This window comes from Melopsittacus undulatus, chromosome 2, assembly GCF_012275295.1.
Source record: "Melopsittacus undulatus isolate bMelUnd1 chromosome 2, bMelUnd1.mat.Z, whole genome shotgun sequence".
NCBI classification, from domain to species: Eukaryota; Metazoa; Chordata; class Aves; order Psittaciformes; family Psittaculidae; genus Melopsittacus; species Melopsittacus undulatus.
This window is the reverse complement of record NC_047528.1, coordinates 73,303,794-73,324,078: the sequence shown is the minus strand read 5'-3', so window position 1 is coordinate 73,324,078 and position 20,285 is coordinate 73,303,794. Positions and strand designations below refer to the sequence as shown.

Genomic DNA, 20,285 nt, shown 5'->3' with positions numbered 1-20,285 from the left:
AACAAGACAGGACTTAAGTGTCACACAGATGAAAGTGGGATTTTTGTTTGGTTGGGTTTGGTTTTAAGATGTTTACTTAAGTCTTCACTAATTTTTAATTAAAATCCTGAAAATATTAGATAAAACCATGATAAAACAACTAATCCAATACAGTAAAAGTTACATGAAAAGGATAATGTGGTTTTCTCTGAAATGCTAACAACATAGATTCCACCCAAACATTAGACCCAAAAATGCCTCCTACACAACTGCTCATTACACTGCTTGCCAAATCCAAGGTGGCATTTTAGGAAATTATTTAATTTCAACCATATCTTTGTCCAGTTACCCAAAGATTCATGTACCTGGGCATCATAAACTGGTTATTTGTTTAAGAAAAGAATCAGAAAAATTTCTACTGCCAGACGTATTTGAGCTTAAATCAGTATCACTGTCAACCCAAAGTGAATTAAATATCTTAGAAAAAAAAACTTTGCTATGTATTGTTTGTTAATTTTATTTCCTCCTTTCATAAAGCTCTAGCTTTGAAAGCCACAAAGTTAACAGGAACCTTCCATTTTATTACTAGAAAAGAACAGGATACAAATACAGATTAGAGGTTTGTATGAACAGAAAGAACACTCAGATAATACACAAAACTATGAATAAAGTATACATTTTCTGAAGAAAAACTATCAATACACTTGCAATAGTTTTAGTCATGTAGGGCAGTTTCCATGTTCCTCTGTTTTCCTCCACATGCTTTCAACAATGCAAGACTCTCCCTGTCCTCATCAAAGCACAGATCTGTAGCTGAGTTAATATTTAATTGTAAAGCTTTTGTAGGGTCTCGTATCTTCTAAACTACTCTGCAGCTACAAATTGTTTAGTCAGTCCTAACTCCCTGTCTCTCCCAACTTCCCAGTGTTCACTCCGCTTCCGTGGCCAACTGGCCGAGTTTTCATTTCCTTTGTTGCTAAATGCCTTCTTCCTCCAAAATTCCTGCCGGCACACAGAAGGGTCACTGAAAACACAGGGGAGGAGGAACTGCTCCTCGTTCTCAGTCCCTGGCGCCAGGTCAGAGGAAGGAGTTTGTTCCAGGAAAGGCTCATCTTTAACCCTGCAACTGGACTGCAACAGGATCAGCTGCACCTCGGGAAAAAAGGCGCCTGTGGAGGCCGAGAAACACCATCACACAGAGTGGAATCTTTGCAGGCTTTAAACGATGAGCTCTAGAAAGTCTCCATTGGGCAACGGCAGACAGCGATGTCCGAAGGCTTATCACAACATTGCCAAATTTGGATGAAACTGTAGAAAACACAGTCCTAATAAAAAGCTGCAGCACTACAAAGTCTGAAATTCTGACTGTACGGGAGTTGTAGAGGTATTTAAAAAAACCTCAGTCCTCTCAAGCCCCCCCCCCCCCCCCCCTTTCCCTAGTTATTTTGTGGTTTTGTTTTGGTTTGTTTTTTAATTCTCATCAAAGATGGCTTCAGCCATTTGACTAAAATTAAAAAGAACAGAAAACAAACTACAGTCCAAGGCAGACACTGTATGCAGAAAATGTCAATGCAAGTGATTTGCATTTAACGAAGCCATCTGAATCAGTGACATAAAATGATGAAAATACTGAGCAACCTAACTATCCTTCATGTAAAATCTGTCTCTTCGTCGAGAGCTGGAGCCAGCAGAGGTTGCACACAGAGTCATACAGCAGCAGGTTCTGATACTTGCTCATAACCCATTCTAGTCAGACTTTCAAAGCAAGCATTCAACCAAATGGAAAGCCCAAAGTGTGACAGCTCCTAATACTGTTCTTGGCTTATACCTGAAATAAAAGTTAAGAACATGGCTTTAAAAAAAAAAAAAGCTGAACAGGATGCATACGACTCTCACTCTGGCAGTAACTGAAGATTTGACCTAGCACAAGAAGGAAGAAAAGCTATGCTGACCAAAAATTTAGAAAAGGTAAAAAAAGGGGGAAATGTCTGAGGTGCAAGAAACTTGGAAAAGAAAAACAAAAGTGAGTTGAGGGGATATCAGCATTTTTGTTTTAAAGCAGAAGCTGTTTCTTTTCAGATTATATACTTACCTTGTAGATATGTAAAAGACAAAATACTTTAGCTTTGGTACTTGACTTGAGTGACCCTTCTCTCCTCACAAATACAAGGGGTAGGGGAGAGACCACTCGGGAACAACCTAGAGCACACTTAGGCCTTCAGTCCAATTTGTATCCCAAGTACACAAAGAGAAAAACTTCGCTCTTCATTTGTTAGTGTGAGTACTCTTCAAAGTGGCAAACTGCTCCAAAGAAATCATGGATCTCACCAGAAAATTACTTGAAAACACAAAACCCAAACAAATCCACCAGCGTCTGGTTCAAGCAAAGTCACTGCACTTGACTTTGAAGGCAGAAACACAGAAATTCACTGCAATGCCAGGTAACACACTAGCAAAATGTTCTCCCCAACTTCAGCCAGCAACAACAAATGGCCTAGTACACCAATGGGACAGAGTGACCATAGTAACAGCAGCAATGATCAGCACCAAAGCTCGGAGTTGTCATGCTGGAACTTTTAAGCTAAATTATTAGAGTGACCACTGGCTAATCAGACATGCTTTAAACTAATTCTGCTCTTGAATGTCCCTCCTATACACCCATCCTGGAGTACAAGCAACTTCACTTGGGCTGAAAGCCAAGACTAACATTTGTACTCCTAATCATTTCCAGACTCACTTTTCAAAAAGTTACACTACTTTGTTGGACTATCTTAAATGAATTAGATTAATTAAAACAATCTTGAGTTTCAAATGGCCTTCAAATACTTTAATAATCCTGTTCAAGTGGTTAGTCCTTCTATAAAATAACTGAGCCTGTACCCTTAAAATAACCCAATAAACCAGAAGGAAATCAAATACAGAAATTAGAAAAGGGAAGACAATTCTTACTCACTTAAGGAAAATATGATTAAGAATCTTAAGATTAAAATGCTTTTGTTCTGTTACTGCTTACATATGTAGGCCTCCATCCTAAAACATTGACTACAGTTAGATTACTTAAAAGAGTTAGTGAAGAAATACACTGCGTGCTTTGTTTTACTAATTTTCAGTTAATATCATATATTAACAACTCCACCAACTAGCTGTAAAGGCTTCAGGAAGTCAACAAAAACATATTTATGCCTGAAAATGATTACATTATATCTGCCAATGTATGAAGGATTTTAGCTGAACAAGTATACTTCACTGAATCTTTTAAAATGCATTATAAATCAGAAGAGCCTTGTAAGCTTAAAAAAAAAATCAACCAAACAAAACCACCAAAGAATATGGAGTGTATGCACTAGTCACCCTCCTTTAAAAGCAAAATCTGAGTGTCTCCCTTTATATCATCTTGTTAACGTGATACCAAACAAAATCAAAGTTGGAAAATAAGTAACCTAATTTCTCCAGGATCCCTGGAACTTTGCCAGAATTACTGAATCAAAAGTGTGCACCCATGCTTTGTATCACCAACACAATAAATCCAAAGCTTCAGAATTTTTCCACAGATACTGTACTTACGCTGCAAAATACATTAGACATGCAACAGTTCCAATGTTTTCAGGAAGCGCCTGCATTAAGCAGTTCATTCACATACATGCTGGAAAAAAGGCCAAGATTTCTAAATGCACGGCCACATGTCCAAGGCAAATCCACGAGCTGTTCAACACACGGTCTAGCCCCTAGTTCTGCTGGAAGTCACAACAAACTGTGTCTACCTCCCATCTTTTCCATGGCCTGGCAACCTCTCTCCCTATCCCACTGGGCATCCTGCGTACTTGCTACACGTGTAGGTGACTAAGCAGTGCACAGACAGAAGTCACCCAGTTCCCACCTGATGGTCTGCATGAAGAGTGGCAAGGAGAGGGTCACCACAACAGTTCACAACTTTTGCCACCACTGAACACAGAGGAAACAGAGCACAGGCTGCCTAAAAGCCCTTGGAACAATGGCCAATTGCCCAGAGCTGCCTTTCCTCACAGGGAGGAGACAAGGACTCACATTCACATGCACTCATGCACCAAAAAAATAAATGTCTCACAGACCATCAGATTTACAGTACACACAAATCAGCTCCACTGTGCAGAAATGAGACGACATGACCATCATATAAAAGGAAGAAGCAGCGCTGTGGTGCACAGCCTACCCGGAGGAATATTTGTGCCCAACCAGAAAGCCTTGGTACTGTTCACAGGAAAACTACGCTACTGTATGGTACTTCAGGCTGTACATATCTCAAAAAAACATTTGGAAAATATTTTTTAAAGCTAATTCCACCTCAGCATCTTCAGGAACAGTCACAGAACAGGGGCTAAAAAACCTGTTTTTGCATGTGGATCTATAAGGTCTCCAACTACTTCCATCCAACACTCCTTCCATCATTTCACACAGTTCTCCCCCTCCATCACTTATCACAGCAAAAACTCTGATCCAAAGTAATTAAGAGGTTTCAACCATTTTGGACTTGGTTTTTTTTTGGCAATACTTTTCCAAGAAATTATTCCAAGGTGAATTAAGAAAAAAAGGTCCTCCCACAAACTCTTAACTTACTCTTGCAGAGTTTCCACTCCTTTTTCTTTATATTGCAGCTCCTGCTTCATCTGTGCCAATTCTCGTTTTAGCCTAGAAAGCTAAAGATAACAAAATAAAGTAATAAAATGTAACAGAAACTTTCATAATTAAAAAAAATCATTTTTAAAATACAAAATATTAGCTTACTTTAAAAAATGGAAGTGATAACCTAAGTTCTCTTTTTGTTTTTTGCTTTAAAATTTGCATTAACATAACAGAAGACTTTTTGTTCATAAGTCTTAAGCCTTCTGTTCATAATATAAGACCCAATCAAACAGCGGTCACAACATTCAGTCTGCAAAGTATCAATTTCCTCATCTATTTTCTTTATTTCCTTTCTCCAGTAGCCTACACCAACATCCAGCAAGTTTCAATCTGTATAGTTTCTCTTCTCCCCTTATAGCTGACAGGCACCTCTCAACTGTCTTCAAGTCTTTAGCCTAACCCTAACCCTTTACCCTGAACATACAATGCTGTTAATTTTTTCTATCTGGGAAAACAAAAATCACTGGCAACAAAACTGGCCTCTCTCCCAGAAATGGCAGCCTGATTTTCTACATTATTTTCATATTGTCCTCCCCACTCAATCTCCCTGCCAATTACCTTAATCCAAGCAGTGAGCATAAATCAAAAGTGACAAAGCAGAGATGCCTCCAACACATAATTTTATGGGTTTATGAAAACAAGTGCCTAAGTAGTTTGGGCAGACTTGGAAGACTGCTATCAGCACTAGGAACGATCTGCAAAGGAATAGCTTCTTGCCCTCCAAAACTTATAGATAACTGAGAACAATGCGGGGAGGAAGATGAAAGGGACTACAAACAAACGAGAGGAATGAAGGTGCTTTCAGTGCGTGCCAGTGAGGCATGAGACTGAACTGAGAGCCCAAAGAAAGGCAGGCGTCAAAGGAAAAAAGCTCTCTCTTCTCAAACTATCAAACTTGGTACCTTTTCTAAAATTAATCCAGAGTGCTCTTGATTTTTACATGTATGTCAATAAATCATAGAATCATAGAACAGTTAGGACTGGAAAGGACCTTAAGATCATCTAGTTCCAACCCCACTGCCATGGGCAGGGACACCTCACACTAAACCGTATCACCCAAGGCTTCATCCAACCTGGTCTTGAACACTGCCAGGGATGGAGCATTCACTACCTCCCTGGGCAACCCATTCCAGTGCCTCACCACCCTAACAGTAAAGAATTTCTTCCTTATATCCAGTCTAAACCTCCCCTGTTTAAGTTTCAACCCATTACTCCTTGTCCTATCACTGCAGTCCCTAATGAAGAGTCCCTCCCCAACATCTCTGTAGGCCCCCTTCAGATACTGGAAGGCTGCTATGAGGTCTGACAAAACCATTACTAAAAAAAAAAAGGAGTAAATAAAAAATAAAAACCCATCCATATCCAGGCATAAATTTATTTTGTCAGCTCTATTCCAAGAGTGAGGGGCCTGGCATCAGACCTCAAAATGCTCCTAAACCCTCACCAGCTTTTTCAACACTCACGAAAAGTAAAATGAAAAAACACATCACTAACTCACACACACACTTTTCAGTGCATATTTTATTCTATTACCTGAAGCAACTCAATGCCTATGCACACATTCAATTGAACGAGTTATCCTATGCATTTAGAAGATTGTTTTGTTTTAAAATTCAGGAAAAGAGAAATAACCATTTAAGTGAAGACTTTGTTTATTTCTTTAAATACTATTTAAATAAATAAGGTTTGTTTTCTCATTTGGAGTATGCTGGCATTTAGAGTATGTAAAACAAGCAAACACTAGTCAGCATGTAGTAAACATACGCAGATAGAATAAATGCCTTTGAAGGGTGGTGAACAGGATTTACTTTCAGAGGCACTCATGTGAAAAGTGGTCACTACAACAAAAATGGAACACTATCCTGCAAAGATAAGTGGTTTTTATTTATTTTGTGAGCCAAGTGCCTGGCATGCTAAATCCCATTTTATCCTTTAATAAAAAGAAACATACCATTTGGAAACAGGTTCTAGAGTTTGATATTATAAACTGCTTTTTAAACTGTTCTATCAATTTGCTTGAAACTAACGCACAGACTTCTTTGCTAAAGCAACATGGGAGAAATTCAAGAAAACTATTCAACCAAGACAGTACCAAAAGCATGATTCTAGCTTTTTTTTTTTTTTTAAAGGAGCATTTTTATTACAGACCTGCCTATCACTACTGCCTGTCATAGTGAGAATGCTTGCACACCCCTCATAGAGGAGCCCTAGGCAAATCACCTAAAAAGTTCTATCTGGACAACATGTCTACCAAATTGTGAGCAGCTTTCCGAATGGCTAAATCTAGAATTCAGTGACATCCACAGAACCCCACTGAAAAAGGGTAAATGGGAAACTATGAAGCCAGTGGGCTTGAACTACTCTTAATCAGGGAAGAATGTGGCTACAGAGCATTTACTAGCTGTGTCAGTTCTGAAAGCCTAGCTGAGTTTGCCTCTGACATCTGTGACAGAAATCTTTATGCTTTTAACATGGAAAAAGCATTACTTTGCAAGTTACTGAAATGTAGTAAATATAGATTTGTTAGAACAGCAGGGCAGAGTAGAAAAGCAGTTATACAGTATTCTAGTCTAAAAATGTACACCCAGTGTAAATGATAGGGTAAGGAAAAACACACAGACCCCTTCCTTCCCCATGCCCAATTCATATTTCTACAAAATGAAAAAAATTACTCACTCTGTCACGACGGCTGGCTATTTCTGCTTTGATCTGATATGGGTCATACTTGGTATTAGTTGAAAATCCAGAGAATGCTAAACAGATGGAAAACATCATTTTACATTAATTTTTTTTTACTTCTTTAATACAACTGTTAAGATGTGTCACTATTTAATAGACCACTGCATTCATTCTTTGTGTCACAAGTCACTAGGTTTTAAAATAATTCTCTGCGCTTAAAGTACAACTGAAGAATCACATTCGGTGTGCCTGGATTATATTTTTTTGTTGTTCTGAAAACAAAAAATCTAATACAGCAGCACTGTATATTGCCTAAAAGCAACTAGCTTCCATGACAGAATTTACTGATGCAAGCAATTTGTGTAACATTAACAATTGCAAATTGTTTCCTAGGTATATTGAATTAACAGTATGATAGGGACTGAAGTAAAAAAAAGAAAACACAAAACCTATTGTCAGAACAAAATTTAATCAGCTACAGAGAGAAGCTGCCTCCTAAAGCAACGACACAGGGAACCAATAATACAGATCAGCTTCTAGCAACTGAGCTCTTAACACCACACATCTAGAGTCAGGCAATGATTTCAAGCTGTGCCATTACAAGCTAAAGCCTAGACAGATGAAGTAAAGGTCCTACAGGACAGACTGGGCAAGACCAACCATGATTTATTGAGCCATCCACAGCAGCACTGGCCCAATGAAATATGCCTGGTATGTGAAGGGACAGTGTTGTGCTGTTAGACCTACCACCCCTTTGCAGAGCTGAAGGCTGCTTCTTTGAAACCCGTATTTGCGTTGCACTGAACCTTCTGACTCTCCAAAGAATACTGCAATGCCAAGGTCATATCAAGCATGCAGGAATTTGCCAAAATGTGTAGTCATGCCTGGACTAATTCTCTAAATCCAGGATTTTCTCTGGATTTTTTAAACAGTGCTGATCACAACTGAGTCACAAAACTGCTGCATTGGCACCTCTCTGCCAATCCATGACTGCTGAGCTCACGCCACCTCCCACTTATGAGCAGACAACACTGACTCAATGGTAGCACCCACAAGCAAAGATGAAAATTATGAAGTTTCAGTTCTTTTCACACAACAAACTGAATCAACCAGTGGTGGAGGCAGGAGAATCGGCAATATGAGCACCTAATTTTGGCCATCTAATTGCATTTGAATTAGGAGCCTAAGATTTCTGTACAGTAAATTGAGAAGCAAGCATTCCAGAGTGAAGTTGAATTAAGAAAATAAGCGGAGAAGCCTTGGAGAATCTTGAGTTGACAGCATGATTAATCTCCAAAGAGATTTTATTTCTTTTTTTAATAGCGCATCTGACTAATCAGCCCATACCATTTTCTCACAACAGATGCATATGACCTTAAACCAATATAAAATATATTAATACATCTGTAGAAAATTGGAGTATTTTTGTCACCTCAAAACAAGTAAAAGGTTTTAAGTCATTTTACAGCATCTCATTATCAATTCCACAGAAATACCTAAAAAAATCAGAGGACTGGGAAACCTAAAAGTCAACTGACATAGCATTTGCATACATGCTACAGAGAACTTCAATTTTTTCATTCTTTTTGCTGTTGTTTCAAGCAACTTGTTTTTCCAAGAGTTTAAAAAGATGAGAAACAGGTTATGGTTTTTTAGTGTATTACCATCAATAGTTTCTCTCTGTATAACTCACCTGAAGTAATTTAACAAAATATCCCACAGAATGATTGCAAATTTTCAAAATACCAAAAGCCCAAGCTCCTAGAAAAGTATTCTAATACATGTGTATTCAGATCTTATAATCCAGGGGAAAAAAATGATCACATTACCTTTTATCTTATTCCAACTCCTTAACCAGTAGTTAAACACTCTGTTTAAACAAGACTTTCTTTTTGAAAATTACTTTCTTAGTAAGGAAAAAAAAATTTCTTAATAATTCTTAAGAAACTTGAACATAATAGGGAGAAATAAGACTAGTCACAACTGTTCAGTTATGTCACAAAATAGATCACACAATTCTCGTATTTAAAACTAAACAAAAAGGTGAAATAATCCTAGTGCAAGAGTAAAGGAACACTCGGTCAAGACCATCTGGGACACCTCAGCCCTAGAAAACATCTTTTATTCAGAATTCTTGCATACCTATGAATTACCTTGGATTCATAAATACCACTGGATCAGTAGCTAAACACTTCTACAAAGATGCCTGCTTTAATCTCCCTCTCCACAGTCAGGTTTCTTGAACATTTTCAGAAAGGGCTGAGCAGAGCTTCCCATACTTATGAAGTACTTGGCATTTATCAGCAAAGCCTTTAGTTAAACAACTGCTGTACACACGATGACCACTGAAAAGCCGCCAGAGCAGTGAAACTACACTTCCACATGGCTGATGGGTATATCCATTTGATACACTTTGAACTAGATTGGTTTTGACTTTTCAGCAAAGACACCTTTTTCCTCTTGCACCAGCCAACAGCCATGACAGCAGTGCAACAACTTCAGATTTTAGTAAAATTCCATTATCTACCTTCAAGCTACCAGAGATACCTGAAGAATGAAAAGGGCAGGAAATCAAGGCTCTACAACCTACACCACCAGCGCTAGAATCACAGGCTGAGAGTCAAGAATGAGGTGCATTGATGAAACACTGCTTCATACTTCATGGTCAGAGGTACTCTTGACCACAACACCTTGTCCCTAACTCTTTATAGTCAATAAAGCAACCAAGGATCCACAGAGGGCTTCCCCTAAGATGATGGTGCCCCTCCTTGTCAGAGTGGAAAAATCTATAAATTTAGGAGGGCAAGTACATGACTGACCAGCAACAACCAGTCCTGTCTTTGTTGCCTTATGTGAATCATTATTACACCTGGCTCTGTGATGGCTAGAGATGGTAGCTAGGATATAACCCTGTTTAATGTTGATAAAAAGGCATATTCTAATAGATCTAACAGGAAACAGAATACTCTGAATAACAGTCAAAGGATAGCACCTCACTTCTGTAGTCAGGATCTTCATTCAGAAGAGAACCAAGTGACAGAAACACTTCACATACTTTCTTACACCACATGGTGTACAAGGCAGGTGGGCAAATCAAGAAAAGGCTAGGAAACTCACAGCTGGCATAAGAACGGCTGTCATCCTCACACATTTTGTGCAATTGTTGATATTCTTCTTGGGCCAGCTCAAAACGCTGCTGCTTTATTTGGTAAATCTCCTTCTTGGCATTGAGTGCCTCCTGGGCAACAATTAAGTATTCCTTAAGCATGCGTTCCTGCTCCCTCCTCCATTGCTCCCTTGGGTCCTCAATTTGCGTGAGCTCTAAGGAGAAACACATTAAAAAAAAAATAAAATAAATGTAAGATGCTGCATACCACAAAGTATAAATTATTTGGTTAAAGCCTGTTCACAACTAGCATACCTAACACTACAGTGCTCAAAATCACTCCAGCCTGAACAAGAAAAAGGAAGGATGCAGAGTGGAAGAACAGGAAAATCCCTTTCAAATATAAGACATTTAAATTTTATTATTTTCCTTACAAACTAGTGCAAACCCAACAAAAACAGTGTTCTGACTCTTACTGTCCCTCGTAGCCAACTGGAAAATTCTAAAAAAACCCAAAAACCCAGAACCATGTAGGAGTCTGAAAGGTATCTCAACGCTTAAGTTGTAACTCTACAACTTAAGTTGTAACAACCTTAAGATACTACATACAACTTCACAAGTATAACATCCTGAAAGGTCAGTTATGACACCTGTGTAATTAAGAATAATGTAATTCAACAGAAATTAGTGTTTTAATCTCAAATCCACAAAAACATTACAATTGCTTCTTTTTTAAGAAATAGCACTCTCATGCTCTCTCTTTCCAGGGTTTAGAACAGCCTGCATTCAAACACAAATCAAAAACAGGTTTCCAGTACAAAATCTTTCCCATATATACAGATTTTCAAAGTCATAACCATACAGCAATCTCCTTGCAGCTGCAAAGACATTTAAGGAGGACACATACATTAATATACTAAAAAAAGTATCAATTCATTTTTGTGGTGCTGCTCAAGCTAGCAAATATTTTATGTAAGGATGTCCATGTAAAGTTTCATGTTTAAGTGAATGCTGATTTCTGCTGATTGAGGCTCTATTGGTAAGAAGTTGCTACAGATGTAATGTCAATGTTCAAAGTAGTGGCAGAACCTGCAGCACAGTCTGGAGGTAAGTAACCTTCCCAAACTTTGCTTCTCACAAGAGATGAAAGCTAGTTATAGTTTGGATTAATCTTGTGAACATAATTCAGTATACTGGCATCAGTGATGATACAGGAAACTGTAAAAGACTGAGCGCAACACATTAGTGTCACTCTATTGTCAAGGTCATGCTAACAGCTCTACCATTTGAGAGCCATCTGAAATGTACATAAACAAAAACAAAGTTCATCCGTGAACTGTACTTTAGGTTCATAATAACCTTGTCTCTCAACAGCTGTAACTTTTATCTCTCCACAACTTCTCACATTTTAAAGGTATAAAAATCATGCCTACAGTTCTGCAATTTCTCCCCATATCTCCCCAATATATCCCCGTAACCCTTGATTCCCAGCAGTACTTTTTAGTTCCAATGCCCCCAAACTACCTCTGTAGCCCAGGACAGGATGTGCTGTGTCTTGTTCCAATCTCTTAAATCCCTCTCTGCTTGCAGAGCAAGCAGAAGAAAGTAAGAATTCACACTGCAGCCCCTCCTTTACTGAGAGCATGATAATTTGCAATGCTATCTCAATCATTCATAAGCATTCCTGAAATTTGTATAAATTTAATATTCCTAAAACTGCTAATCCCCTATGGAAACTATGCAGAGATTAATAAATATTTACTAGTCAGAAGAGTTGGAACCCAGGGAGTGTCTCTTTTTGAACAGGAAATTAACAGTTCTAATCTCAACAGACACCAATGCTGAAATGTTATGTTGCATCGCACATTAAGCTTCTAAGGACCTATACTACAGGGCACGGTGTGTCTTACGAACTTATTTTAGAAGCTTCTCAAGTGCTAGAAGCATTCTTCTGAGGCACAAAACTTCTTCAGTACAGTAGTGACGCTCTTTTCTGATTTATAAAGTACAGAGGCTTCACTTTGCCCTGGATTTCCACACAAGTTTGCCATGTAACAACAAAACTAAAGAAGTGTTGTATGACAAAATTCAGTTCCTCAATTTCTTTATAACTAATTAAAAAATAAAAAATAAATTTAATAATTCAAGAACAGCCCCAGACAAATGCAGGGAATATATTATTTCCTCACTGGGGAATGCCCAACTGGTTAAGGGAGACTTCAAAGGCTCCCAAGACTCTGAGGAGGAGGGAAAGGAATTCTGTGGTCGGCAGCCGCCAAGGTTTTTAAGCAATGGCTGGACAAGAGCCAAGAGCAGCTTAGTACGGGTGTCAACAAAGTACTGAATTTACAGAACAAGATGGAGATCAAGGTTGGAAGCACCACTGAGATTTACAGGAGATTCCTCTGTTCCTGGGGGTTTTCAATATAAATGGAAAGTTATTGCCTAGAAATCTTTTTATTACTTTCTGGGTAAACAAACATAGCAAGAGGCTTGGAAAAATCAGATGTATTACTGTTTTCTTTTAAAAGGTGCAAGGGCAAAAAGCTTGAGATGGTGCACAAAGCATGAGAGGTTCCTAGTAAGCCTAACTTTAGAAAGACTCACTTTGAATTATCCCTTGCATTTTTTCTCAGTGTTTCTTGAAAGAAAGCACTTCTGTTTTGTCAGTTAACACAGAACTCCAAGGCTGTATGAAGCATTTAATCCGGTCAGCCACAAAAGGCAGTCTGAATGCTTTCACATGAAAATTGCCATTCCAAGTATTGTAGAAATAGTTCAGAATACAAAGGATTCATTTCAGAAAAACATTTTTTTTTTCAGTCCCTAACCCATACCTGCCACTTGCCTAACACCATCTCATGATACACCTGGCTATCTACTCATTAGTTCTTACTTCTACAAAGGAGGTTAATGCTGTCTTGATTGGCACCCTTTGTTGTCCATGGTTTAAAATTGGACCTATTACCCTACTAATTTTTGAGTAATGATTACCCAGCTATAATACCAACTGTGTCTTCCCTCTGAATATAAAACTTGCTTGTATATGCAAGCACTGTATTAGCCTAAAGGTGACAAACCCATTTTGCTGTGACGGTTGAATTACCATTTAGGATAATATCTGTGGGCTGTGAGTAATTAGTTATCATGAAAGAGACAAATTTTGTAACCTTTTAATTGCAGAATGATTCCTTTCATTCAGTTCAGCACTGGCCCTATGAAGTTTCTATACCTCTGTTCAAATATTACCTCTATTTAATTCCTAATACAATTACTTTTGCTTTCCCAGACCCATTTATATTAATCTTCTCTTTTTGTACCTTCCTACTGAGCATTTGGGAATTCAGCTCTCCCTGCAAAAGACAATCTTCTATGGTTTTTACTCTCAACTGCATAGAAAAAAAAATGCCAGCCAGATCTGACGTGCCTAAAATGATTAATATCCTTTCTGTAAGTTCTAACTTGATGTCTGTGGTAAAGCAGCTAATAACAAAGTCTGAAAAGCAAAAGTGAGTGATTTAATTTGCACACGATGCTGATTGCCACTCCTATCAAAGATACCTATCAGGTAGGATGTTTCAGTAGCTTCTTCAGTTACAGCATGGCATGGGAGTTCATGTTCTGTTCTGTATGTATAGGGACTCCTAATGCCTTTTTCAAAGTTCAAGAGAGTTGCCAATATCCTCATTTAGGCTTTTTTATTTGGAGAGTTGTTGGGTTTTGGGTTTTCTTACTATGTACATTCACGCACGTGTACATATATTGGTACAACTGCACTCTGTTACTGTACTCTGATGTAAACTTCACTTTTTATTAAGCTTCAACATTAACTAAAGTTACCATGACAGTTTAAACAGCAATCATTAAACTACTACTTCTTTTAAAGAGTTACTGTAAGAATTAGCTGTCTGTATTTATTGCCTTTCAACTGTCTCAGCTGTCTATCCTTGTGATCAGCACATTAATAGTTATTTAAAGTTTATTATTTTATTTGTGATCTTTATTAATTTCACAACAAATGAAGTACCTATCTGGGTCAAACTATATTATGGGTACATTTGTTATTCTGTCAGGGGGTTTTTAAAATAAGTAATTGTGAAACCACAATACACAAGGAATTCCAATGATGGCAGGAAGCCAAAAGCTATTTCTTCACTTTTACTTTTTAATTAACCAGATTTCAAGTAGATAGTATTGAGGTTGTTTCTGTAGATTATACTATTTACCACTGCTGTGATAGCCCATATAGTTACTTTTTTCTTTTCTCCTTCCCTACCGTCTGCAAATCCCTACAATACTGAAAGCATTCACTTACTGATGATAAGAATGATAGCAGAACAACAGTAACAGCAGCATTAGTACAAAGCTGTAAAGATAAGGCATTTTTTTTCAAAGTGGAACTGGCAAATGTGCCAGACAATGGTGATACAAAGCTCAGCAATAGTCCAAAAGAGAAAATGTTGGAAATTTCTCCCTCTTAAGTTTCCATTAAGGACTTCTATTATTGCTTCAAGAGCACTTTGTACTGTATCAAAACATAAAACATACATTGCTTAAGAAACTATGAGATTACTGTATTTCATGGTACTCCTAATTAAAAATCATCACTTTTCTCTCAGGATGTATTTTGGTTTTCAACACTGAAGAGTGAAACATGGATGAGTGGAAAAATAGGAAATATAAGAGTATAGCATGAACATCTTCTTGACAGAGGACAAAAAGCAACAAGATTACTGATACTCCACAGTATGATAAAGCAAAACAAAGAAGTTATATACACTGTAACTCAATCATAGGTTGTAAAATTGATTACAAATGGAAGGATTATGCCCCCATTTCAAAGATGAGAAAACAGATACTGCAAGAAATTACTTGCATACATTTTCTTGCTGTAGCATGAGGTGTATAAACGGTATTGGAAACATAGTGCCATCAGTAAAGATCAGCTTGCTAGGATTCCTCAAAATAATCATACAACTACTTACGATTTATGTGGTCCATATAATAAACTCCAATCTGTTGATCGTAAACAGTTTCCCATCCTAAAGGAAGCTCATCACCGACACAGTCAGCAAATGTCAATGGCTTTGTAATCCTGTAAAAATGAAAATAACACAAATAAATACAAAAGGTACAGAGTTTATAGTGTAACAAATATTATTACACGTTTTGAAGATACCTCCATCATTTGATCATAAACTAGTTATGCTGCTAAGGAATGTGGTAATAATTACAAGCATACGGTTTCAAAATAAAGTTTCATTTAAATATGCTGACAGATACTCCTCAAACAGGTAAGACAAGCTTCTCCCTTTAAGTTTCTATGTTTAACAGTTTAATTACAATGGCATGCAGTCCTGCCAGTTTTTCTCACATATTGCAAAGAACACAAACATGAAGCTGGAGTTCACCACTGCTAAAAATCACTAGAAACTTTAAGGTGTCAAAGCAGTATAGTGGTTTGTCCTTAAAAAAAAATATATATATAGAGATATAATTTAAGAAAACACTATAGAATAGATTTTTCCTCCTTTTCAAATATACATTTCTCACTATTAATGATATTCTCTTGGTCCAGACACATTCGAATTACTTCCTCTAAACAAACATCTCTAAAGAATTCTGAAGCCGTTAGAGCAGAAACAGTAACTAGTAAGTAACAGCATTATTATCTAGCAGCTTAAAATATCACACGGTTTGCCAGGCAAACACTTGAAAGACCAGTGAGTACCAGAAAACCAAAACAGTGATTTCAATATTAACAGGAATATTGAAAGCACTGGTTTATAAATCCTACAGAAAAAGACTCTAAACTAACACTATTCTAGAACACCAAGTTATATGGAAAACTATGAGGAACAAAAGATACAAATAAAAAAAAAATAACATTCAGTTAAATCACATTTATTTCCCAAAAGACTATTTTAGTCATTACTTAACCCTCAAGACAATCTCTTCCTCTAAAAGCTGCCATAAAATTCCTTTCCTGAAAAGCTATTAATATAGTAATTTCACAAGAGATACAGCTAAAACACTTTCAATATTTATTTTGTGAAGCATTTCTAATACCTAGAATGACAACTTTGCAAAGATTAAATACATGCATTAATTTAGAAACTGACAAGTTCTGCATAACCTATGGCATAATACTGTTCACCATAAAGTTGAAATTCTGTTCATATGTTATAATACCCAATAAAGGTTTCCTGATACCAGACTTGGACTATGCTTAAAAATACACTGCGAAACAGAGAGATAACTGGTAACTGAACTTCACCTGATATATAACAAATTGGTCTGACCTGAAACAGGTCTGTCTTTGAACCAGAAGTTCTTCCCCACCCCAAACGCAAAACCAGCCAAAAGAATCCAAGAGTAAAGACCTCAAACAATGGAAATACTACTATGACTACATTCTAGCTATTTCAATGGGCCAGTAAGGACATCATTCAACCACTAACAAAGAGCACATGACTTCACACACAGCAAAGAGAAAAACTGCATTTAACCTGCCTCCTAAAACTATTTTCATATTCTCAAGATTAGTGTTTGACTCTAACTGTAGTAGAATAAAAACATTTATCCTTACTCACAAAATGTAATGTTTTAACAGCTCTGTACAGCAGCACAAAGATCAAGTTGTTTAGGTCAAATAACAGAGCTTGATCATATGTTACGGATTCTCAAATATGAATAAACAGTTTAGTAAGATGAAGATACACATTATTTAAGGAAAAATTTTCTATTACTGCCAAATATTTAGTTTACATCATGTAATCATGCAAATCCAAAGCTGCTGTATATTCAAGAAAGAAAATGTTGCCGTGGACTGCATTCACCTAGCGGTCAGGGAGACCGAAATAGTGCCAAAATACTTCTGATTTCCCTGGAATTCAGTCAGATATTAAAAATATAATGTGTATCACTTTTTCTTAAACTCTTAAGGTTTTGTTCTGAAGACATCAAGTTTACAATTTCTCAAAGAAGTCTAAACATTGGTTCCTAAATTACTACACCATAGACAAGATTTTCTTTGGAATGAGTTATAAGACATGCCTGCCTCTTATCAAACACACCCTCATCATTTATTCATAAATAAAACCTGCACGATACTCTAACCTTTCGCACTACAAGAACTTTAATTCAACGCTCTCCATGATCCCACCAGGGCTCAGTCTTCCAGGACAAGGACAATGCTTGCTTTCTGGAAAAGGAAGACTGAAGAAAGCAAACGAATCTGGTCTAACCGGTTTCATTCCAATGTTATAAAGCATGCATGAAGAGTTTTTAGTGTTACTGAAGAAAGCTTGTACAAAAAAGAACACATAAAAAGCTGTCTTCCAGATATTCAGACCGTTATGAACATGATGTTGCTCATTTGAAACTATATTCAAAGTTGCTCCAAACTGGATTGTCTCCAGACAAAGCATTATGTTACACTGATTCTCAAGTCACTCACATTTGTATCTATGTATCTTGAACCTTCTTCATTCAGTTCACCTAGGTCAAAACATGCAAAGCTTAAACTAAGATGTGGAAGTTTCTCAGTGTTTTGCACTGGTTTAACTAAGTCAACTGAAAAAAAATGCATTTCTTGTTTAACCAGCACAACTCAAAGAAGTTTATTTTTCATTTCTATTTTCCAGTTAAGGAAAACTAAGGGTTTCCAGAATACAAAGTCAAAATGGAACAAATGCAGATACAGATATTGGAGGTCAGCCACAAATTACAGCAGCAGAATGCTGAAATTAAGTATCTCCTGGAAATACTGCTTTACCCTCTGTTTTATTCTGTTGGGGGGTTTAATCAGCTTACACACTGCAAAACAGAGCAGGTCTTTTCTGCTTCTGTATAAAGAACTGTACAAAGTACAGGCACATCTGTTAAAACATTTCAAAGTATTAAATAGAGAAAAAAACCCAAACCTTTTTGAAGCATTATAAACACAAAGAATAAAAATGCTTCCATCTTTAACTAAATAAAAAAGAGGACTGCCCAAAACTATGCTATTTACAGTATGAAGAGTAACTAAAGCACTTTATCTGTCACCAGTGATCAGCTCTTGTCCCCGCAACTGGTGGACTCTAATAAGAAGGTTCTGAACTTCCAGCTGAAGACAGAATTCCTCTGGGACCAGTTTATAACTTTAACTGCCTGTGGCCACTGGATCTACAGGTCAGGCAAAAGTCCTCGGGGGCCAATTTTGCACGTATCTGAAAAGAACCCTAACTTCACATTAACTGATTTGCTGATTCTTCATTATCTTCAAGTCTTTATCCTCTCCAAAATTAATGATGTTGTTCAATCATTAGGCACACAACCTTTTGTGACTCTGAAAACCTTCAAAAGCAAATAAAAGAGCACATAAGAAAGCTTCTATAACTAAAAGCCTGCACACCAAACAGAAAAAATACCTTTGATCACAGTCATGCACCTTGGATTTATCACCCCTAGCTCTGCCCAAATTAAATGTTTTTGTTAAGAACAGATGGAAATGTGATATTTGCATGCAGTAAAAGACATATCTGAAAATCTAAGTTTTATTAATATTTTCTCCTCATCAATTATCAAGCTAAACAGAATACAGAAATCAAACTACAAATTAAAACTGAATATCTGAATAAACTAAGAGGCGCTTTTCCTCCTTATTTCATATATTTATCCACTACCCATACACAGAAGGATGCCAGAATACATTACTGAAGCTTTCTGAATATGCAGCACCAACAGATGTTTCTTGAAGGCATCAGTTCATGGCCGAGACTAGGTGGGAAGGAAAGACAGCAAACAGCTATGGCTAGGTTTTAGATAGATAACTGCACAACTGCTCTCAGCTTTAGTGTACTTTGTCAAGAGAATCCAATTTCACACATCCCATCCCACCCCCCAAAATGCTCAGCTGTAAAGTAGTGAAGGATTGCTGCTGGATTCAAACAAAAGGCATTCTTCAACTCTCCAAAACACAGTTTGACCGATAGCATGGAGCAGCAATTTTATTATCATGGATTTTCAAGAACAGAATCAGATCACTAAAAACACAAAGCATAGAAAATATTAGATAAGATACTCAGTCTTCCCACGTGCCTGATGCCACATCGGAACGCCTTGACTGCTTGAAACCTCTAGGTCTAATTGAGCAAAACTTCCCCTGGGAGGAAATAAATTAAGACAAAGAGAGTCTGTTTTCATGAAATCTTGACCAGAAAATCAAAAAGATGTTTCCAAAGTAGAAACACTGCTGCAAACTCCAACAATGTCTGGATGTCGTCTCTCAGACAATGCCTGGATGCCTAAATTACATCCAGGGTCACCTTATCTTCCAAAATGGGCCTGGATTAAGAGGAAAGCACTAACCATGAAGGCTACTGGGGGTGCAAGAACAGGAACTGCTAATTGCAGTTCCACCTGAACACAAGAAAGAACTTGAACTTCTTTACTTTTTACTGTGAGGGTGACTGAGCACTGAAATAGGCTGCCCAGAGAGGTTGTTGAGTCTCCTCCCCCAAGACATTCAAGAGCTGCTGGGACACAGCCCTGAGCAATGTGCTCTAGGTGACCCTGCTTGCTCAGGGAGGTCGGATTAGGCAAACTCCAGTGGTCTATTCCAGCCTCAACTGATCTGTGATTCTAACCTCTGTGAGACTTCAAGAGGGTCTGTGGTCACCCAGCTGTGCTGCGACTCCCCAGAAGCCCCAATCCCTTCAGCTATTCCAAGCAGGCTGCCCCGAAGACAGTACTCTCATCCTTGGCAGCCACTGCCTTCCACCCCACCGATTATGGCAGGGACACAGCAGCTACATGCTGCCCATCTGTCAAAGCAAGCATCTTCCTCCATGGCTCAGAAATAGTCACACATCAAGTA

General features: G+C 37.6%; 1 protein-coding gene across 4 annotated transcripts in view; it reads right to left on the bottom strand.

The window, feature by feature from the left end:
* Positions 1–20,285, bottom strand: part of WWC3 (WWC family member 3) — a 101,531-nt gene that overhangs the window by 45,957 nt on the left and 35,289 nt on the right. For all 4 annotated transcript variants that reach the window (XM_031051055.2, XM_005151427.4, XM_031051052.2 and 1 more), the window contains exons 2-5: positions 15,409–15,518; positions 10,435–10,638; positions 7,315–7,391; positions 4,573–4,652 (exon numbers count right to left, since the gene is read on the bottom strand). In XM_031051055.2, the coding sequence (XP_030906915.1) occupies positions 4,573–4,652; positions 7,315–7,391; positions 10,435–10,638; positions 15,409–15,424 (377 nt within the window). In that variant the 5' untranslated portion in view covers positions 15,425–15,518. The remainder of the gene's footprint in view (positions 1–4,572; positions 4,653–7,314; positions 7,392–10,434; positions 10,639–15,408; positions 15,519–20,285) is intronic.